Source organism: Muntiacus reevesi, chromosome 5 (assembly GCF_963930625.1).
Source record: "Muntiacus reevesi chromosome 5, mMunRee1.1, whole genome shotgun sequence".
NCBI classification, from domain to species: domain Eukaryota; kingdom Metazoa; phylum Chordata; class Mammalia; order Artiodactyla; family Cervidae; genus Muntiacus; species Muntiacus reevesi.
This window is the reverse complement of record NC_089253.1, coordinates 65,409,988-65,417,196: the sequence shown is the minus strand read 5'-3', so window position 1 is coordinate 65,417,196 and position 7,209 is coordinate 65,409,988. Positions and strand designations below refer to the sequence as shown.

The following is a 7,209-nucleotide window of genomic DNA, read 5'->3' as shown; positions in this document are numbered from 1 at the left end:
AATAAACTTCCCTTTTTTTGCGAGTTGCATTGCCTTGGAAGCCTTCTCTCTTCCCGCTCGGGGATTCGGACATCGGGCATAACATTTGGGGGCTCGTCCGGGATCCCTTGACCGGGAGAAGAGAACGCTTCCAGGACAAAGGGGGAAGGATAAATAATAACACCGGTGCTCAGGAAAGACCACAGTAAATTCAGGGCCCTGTTGGGGAGCAGGAGGGTGCGTATCTGGCACAGAAGGAAGGCTTTCTAGAAAGGGGATTAGCCGGCGTAAGGCCAAGGCCAGCGGACGCGCTGGGAGGCAGCCGACTCTGCAGGGAAGGCTTTCTAGAAAGGGGGGGGGACCAGCCGGCGTAAGGCCAAGGCCAGCGGACGCGCTGGGAGGCAGCCGACTCCGCGCGGAAGAAAGTTCCTCTCCCGACCCCGAGTCTGGTGAACAGCGGACGCCATTCGGTAAGGTAAAATTCAGGGGGCCCGAAAATCCAGCGCTGTGTCGTCGGCCGACGTTTGTTTGTCCGTGTGTTTGTCTTCGGCTCTCCGTGTTTTTGTGTGTGCCGGCATTGTCTCTATTCTCGTTCTCTTCTGGGGCATCGTTCTTTTCTCTTCTGACTTATTCGCCTTCTCTTCTTCTCTGATCTCCCCTCCACTTCTTTTCTTTTCGGGAGTTTCAGTGAACAGGCGAACGGTTGTGGGGCAATTGATGAATCCTGGCCAGGGCTACACTCTGGCGGACTCTGAAGGCCCTACAATAAGTGAGCCTCAGTAACTAGAGCCCGACCGGGTGAAACTCTCCTTTAACATCCCTAACTGAGGACGTGGCCTAAAATTCTTCTTGTGGGCACGGGTCAGGCACTTAAAGGCCATTAGGGCGCCTGCCACTTGAAGACTCCCGTGAGAGGATAAGGGGGTCACGGAACGGGCTAGAAACCCCTAGGGTGCCCGCCCCCAGCAAGAAAACTTCCGTGCAACGACGTAGGCACATAAACAGTTCCAAAAGCATACCATAAGCCCAACCTCTTGGCCGCCACCACTCCCGGTAGGATTTTTGGTGGTCGTTCTCAGTGACTTTCTCTCTTTCTTCCTTACCATTTATTTTAACCATGGGTCAGAGAGAATCTACCCCACTTTCTCTCATGACTGACCATTTTTCGGATGTCAGGGCCAGGGCCCATAACTTGTCTTTGCTAGTCAAGAAAAGTAAATTAATAACTTTTTGTTCTGCAGAGTGGCCCGCCTTTCGGGTAGGATGGCCTCCGGAAGGCACCTTTCAACCGTCCATCATACAGGCTGTGAAGGAGAAGATTATGGCTCCTGATCCCTGGGGCCATCCGAATCAGGTCCCCTATGTCATGGTCTGGCAGGATTTAATGGAAAATCCACCTAAATGGTTAAAACCTTTTGTTTATACACTTCCTAGTTCCTCCAATTCACAGGTCCTGGTGATGGAGATCCCCCCGGAGGAAACCAAAAAGAAAGAAGACCCAAAACCAGTCCTTCAGGAATCATCTTATCCAAACCTGATAGATCTAGAAACGGAGATAAGGCCTCCGCCATATGTGCCCTCCTCGCAACCCCCTCCGAGGAGAGAAGCTCCCACGGGTGAACCGAGAGGTTTAAAAGGGCCAACGGAAACTGACCATGAGGGGGGACCGGCACTGGGGACCCGGGGGAGAACTAGGGGAGATAGAGGTGGGCAAGACCCTGGGGACCCAGAGTTACCTTCATCCACTGTTCAGGCGCTCCCCGTCCGAGTGGGACCAGCTAACCCGGACGGAGAGCGAACCTATCAGTACTGGCCCTTTTCCACGAGTGACCTGTACAATTGGAGAACCCAGAACCCTCCTTTCTCAGAGAAACCCCAAGGCCTCATTGACCTCTTAGATTCCATTTTGTTCACTCATAACCCCACCTGGGACGATTGTCAGCAGCTGTTGCAGGTGCTCTTCACCACGGAAGAACGGGAGCGAATCCTGGCAGAGGCACGGAAACGGGTCCCGGGGGCCGACGGGAGACCAACCGCCCAGCCTCATCTCGTGGACGAGGGGTTTCCTCTGTTGCGGCCTAACTGGGATTTTGAGCGGGTGGAGGGTAGGGAGCATCTCCGAGTGTACCGCCAGACTCTAATGGCTGGCCTGCGGGCTGCAGCAAGAAAGCCGACGAATCTGGCAAAGGTAAATCTAGTAAGGCAAGAGCCCACTGAGAGCCCAGCAGCCTTCCTAGAGAGGCTGATGGAAGCTTTCAGGCAATATACACCTATGGACCCCCAGGCTGAGGAGTCACGGGCTGCAGTTCTGTTAGCGTTTGTAAATCAGGCAGCCCCAGATATTAGGAAGAAATTACAAAAGGTAGAGGGATTGGGAGAACAGACAATACAGGATTTACTGAAAGTAGCTGAAAAGGTATTTAATAATAGGGAGACCCCAGAAGAAAGGGAAGAACGAATTCGACGGGAGGAAAGGGAATTAGCTGAGAAGATCAGGAAAGAAGATAGGGAACATAGGGCGAGGGAAAACCGGAAGAACCAGAGGGAGCTAGCCCAGATCCTTTTTGCTGGGATAAAGGCCGGAACAGAATTGAGGGAACCTCGAGACCCCCGGATGGGAGAAAAAGAAAAACCAAAAAGGCAGGCCCTAAAGAAGGATCAGTGCGCCTACTGCAAAGAACAGGGGCACTGGAAAAATGAGTGCCCTAAGAGGGACTCAAAGAGAGGAATGACCCAGAGAGAAAAAATTTCCCCTGGAACTCGAGTTCTATATGCGGGGGAAGACAGTGACTAGGGGAGTCAAGACTCGGTGCCCCTCCCCGAGTCCTGGGTAACCATACATGTGGAGGGGAAACCCGTTGGCTTCATGGTAGATACTGGCGCCCAACACTCTGTTTTAAATAAAAAACTGGGACCAATGTCTAAAAAAACCAGCTTAGTGCAAGGAGCCACGGGGACAAAAAGATATTGTTGGACCACAGAACGGAAAGTAAATCTGGGGACCCACCAGGTGTCCCATTCGTTTTTGGTGATACCAGAATGCCCAGCCCCTCTACTTGGACGGGACTTGTTGACTAAAGTTAATGCTCAGATCCATTTTGACCCTGGGGGAATGTCAGTCACGGATGGACTTGGACAACCGATACATGTCTTGTCCCTAGCCTTAAGAGATGAATACAGACTTTTTGTGCCTAAGCCCTCAGAGACCATAGCACTAGATGTACAACCATGGGTCCATAAATACCCATTGGCCTGGGCAGAAACGGCAGGGATGGGACTAGCCAAACAGAGACATCCGGTCGTCATCGAGCTAAAGGCAGAGGCAGTTCCTGTGAGGGTAAAACAGTACCCCATGAGCCAGGAAGCTCGGCGGGGGATCACTCCCCACATTCGACGTCTCATGGATGCCGGAATTCTCAGGCGATGCCAATCCCCTTGGAACACCCCCTTACTGCCGGTGAAGAAGCCAGGGGGGACAGATTACAGACCTGTCCAAGACCTGCGAGAAGTCAACAAGCGGGTCGACGGAATTGGACCCTGGGTTCACTGCAATCACGTGCGGCAAGCCACGCCGGAAGAACAGGAAAAAGCACGAGCAGAATGGAAGGAGCGACCAGTCATAACCCCCATCAACCTGCTAAGATCACCTGGAAACTCAACGACGGGCAAACTCATGAGCTGCTCAATGAGACATCAGGAATCCACCCTCCGAACACCTGGTGGCCGGACCTGAACTTCGACCTCTCAAGCCTCTTCGCAAAGCAGGACGGTCTCTATGATAAGTATTATAGGGATGGGATAAAAAACCATAGGTTGGGGTTCTGGGCTTGCCCGGGCTATGTAAGAAATAACTGGAAAACCTGTGGTGGCATAAAAAGCTATTATTGCAGGAGCTGGAGTTGTGTGACCTCTTGTGATGGACCCCAGAGGTGGGATGTCGGAAACAGAGATCTAGTTAGCTTCACCTTCAAGGACCGTAGACACCATGGCCCTCAGGTACGAGTACAATTTAACCAGGAACGGGCGAAAAAAGAAAACCGCTAGACCTCAGGACTGACTTGGGGTTTTCAGCTTCATGTAAATTGGCCCGGCCCCTACCCAGGCGAGCTTTTGATCATTAAACAGGTTATTGAGCCAGTGCAGGTACATAGTTTAGGTCCCAATCTGATCAAAACGTTACAGGGGCACAAGGCGACCCCCAAGCCAACTACCTTCAGACCAAGCTCGCCGGGAACATTTAACATCTCCTCTACTCCGAGCCTTAGAGGCAAATTGACAGAGACCCCTGGCCCTCTGGCTGTTACCATTAGCTCAACAATTCAGGACCCCCTATGGGCCTTAGTGAATGCAGCCTTTACGGTCTTAAACCATACCAACCCTAACGCGACCCAGTCCTGTTGGCTTTGTTATAATCTTCACCCACCCTTTTATGAGGCTATAGGCCTCAATGTCTCTTACCACTTGTCTTCAGGCCAGAACCCGCCCCAATGCCGATGGGAAGAACGCAAGGTTGGCCTCACAATGAATGAAGTTTGGGGACAGGGACTCTGTTTGGGCACAGTGCCACGTGATAAAACTCCCCTCTGTGCCCGGACTATCAGTAACCTACGCTTACATGGCAAAAATTGGATTGTGCCAGAGGCTGGGGGTTGGTGGATTTGTTCACATACTGGGCTAACCCCATGTTTAAATGTGAAGGTTTTTAACCAGAATCAAGAATTCTGTGTCCTGGTTGCTGTAATGCCAAAAATCTTATACCACTCTGAAGAGGTTATGTACTCACATTGGGACCGGGAATTGCTAAGACAAAAGAGAGAGCCAATCAGTGCGATTACCATGGCAGCCTTGTTCAGTCTTGGGCTGGCAGGAGCAGGGACAGGAATAGCTTCACTGTCTCTGCAAGGCCAAGGGTTTTCCTCCCTACGAGCCGCCATAGATGAAGATATAGCTCGCATAGAAAAATCAATCAGCCACTTAGAGAAGTCTCTGACTTCATTGTCTGAAGTGGTCTTGCAGAATAGGAGAGGATTAGACTTAATTTTTCTCCAACAGGGTGGGGTCTGCGCGGCTCTGGGAGAAGAATGTTGTTTCTATGCAGACCATACAGGAGTGGTAAGAGAATCTATGGCAAAAGTGAGAGAAGGGCTGGCGCAACGTAAGAGGGAATGAGAGGCCCAACAGGGATGGTTTGAGTCTTGGTTTCAACGCTCCCCCTGGCTGACCACCTTAGTTTCCACCCTCCTGGGGCCACTTATAGTGCTATTATTAACACTTACATTTGGCCCTTGTATTTTAAACCGGCTAATGTCATTTATTAAAGAACGTCTCAATACAATTCAGATTATGGTATTAAGGCAGCAATATCAGATGGTAGCCCAGGATGAAGAGAAAGATTCCTCTACAGGAACAAGAAGACAGGGGGGAATGTGAGGCTGCCAGGGTTAATTCCATGACAGGCAGCCTGGACCTAAGTTTTAGCTTTCCCCGAAATGGTAAGATTCCCCACCCCCATCAGGTAACCTGAAGCCAGCCAATCAATATGCGCCCAGTGAGAGACAAAGGGGAAAGCTGAAAAGCCCGCGAAAGCCCAGGTTTGAGAAAGCCCGCGAAAGCCCAGGTTTGAAAAAGCCCGCGAAAGTCTGTACCAATAGAATTGCTTTGTAGACATGTAACCAATCCGCTTAAGCCAGCTACTAATTGATTATGCATGTCTTATAAATTTCTGTAACAGCTTGGGCTCAGGGCTTTTCTGACCCTGCACCACTGTGATGGCGGAGGCAGAAGGCCCTGGCTCGAGTCAGTAATAAACTTCCCTTTTTTTGCGAGTTGCATTGCCTTGGAAGCCTTCTCTCTTCCCGCTCGGGGATTCGGACATCGGGCATAACATAAATCTGTCTTCATCAGCAGTAATCACTGAGATTAATATTGTAATCAGTATCCAAAAGACAGATCACTTCTGTCCTTTTCTTTAGCCCCTTCTTTTATTCAAATAATATCTTGGGTCTCAAAAGATAAACTACTTCTTGTGAGGAAACTTTTCATCCATGTTAGGTGAATTAACTCTTGCGGGGCACTCAGGTATAACTTAGGAAGTGGTGCCTTTTTGTGCCTGAAATGTTACCCTCAGGTTCTTCAGTTGCTTACTCATCTCTTTACTGTTAAGTATGTGCAGTTAGGTCTCATTCACTTTTTCCCTTAATTGAATCTCCATTTTAAAAACTAGTCCTGAAATATTTGTTTAATTTATTTAATGATTAAAAATATTTTTTTCTGAAATATCCATACTTTATGGCATTCATAAATTGACAGTTAAACATTTGCAAGAGTTGTGTTAGTTTCAGGTTTGCAGCAAAGTAAATCAGTTATACGTATACATATGTCCACGTTTGTTTAGATTCTTTCCCCATATAGGTCATTACAGACTTTTGAGCAGAGTTCCCTGAGTTATATGGTAGGTCCTTATTAGTTATCTATTCTATATGTGTGTCTATGTCAGTCCCAGTCGTCCAGTTTATCCCTTCTCCCTCTATTACCCACTGGTCACCATGTTTGCTTTCTATATCTGTAACTTTATTTTGTAGATAAGTTCATCTGTATCTTTTTTTTTTTTTTTCTTTTAGATTCCACATAGAAGCAAAATTCCACATAAAAAGCAATACACTCTCTGACTTAATTCACTGAGTATGAGAAATCACTATTTTTTTAAACAATCCCTTCTGTTAACAACCTTGATTGTCCTGGACTAAGTCATTTTAGTTGGTCCAACTCTTTGCGACCCTGTGGACCATACCCAACATGCTCCTCTGTCCATGGGACTCTCCAGGGGATCTCCTTGGCCCAGGCATCAGACCTGCATCTCTTATGTCTCCTGCATTGGCAGGTGGGTTCTTTGCTACTAGTGCCTCATGGAAAACCCTGATTGTCCTATAGTCTTTTTCAATAATGGGCAACCACCTAACTCCCCATAGCTTCCACCTTTTTATCTTGGCTCTGCCATCAGAAGCTATTGAGAATTCTAATCCATTCCCTGAATTAAAGTTGGTTATGTATTAATATCAAAGCCACTCATCATTCTCCTTCTCCCCTTCTTCTCAAATCCTTTCTTCTTAAGAGAAGGCACTTTTGTGCTTCTAACGGAGTCCTTATATAACACAGCTTCTGACTTTTCATCCTTTTAGTTCTTCTCTGAAGATCCTCTGATTTTTCATTGTCTTGTTCATATTAAATAAA

The 7,209-nt window shown here is 48.4% G+C and overlaps 1 protein-coding gene across 1 annotated transcript; it reads left to right on the top strand.

The window, feature by feature from the left end:
• Positions 1-2,728: 2,728 nt before the first annotated feature.
• On the top strand, positions 2,729-5,787 carry LOC136168977 (uncharacterized). Its single transcript, XM_065936722.1, has 2 exons — positions 2,729-3,748; positions 3,870-5,787. Exon 1 carries the CDS (start codon positions 2,846-2,848, stop codon positions 3,710-3,712), a length of 867 nt encoding a protein of 288 aa, XP_065792794.1. The 5' UTR covers positions 2,729-2,845; the 3' UTR covers positions 3,713-3,748; positions 3,870-5,787.
• The last annotated feature ends 1,422 nt before the right edge of the window (positions 5,788-7,209 follow it).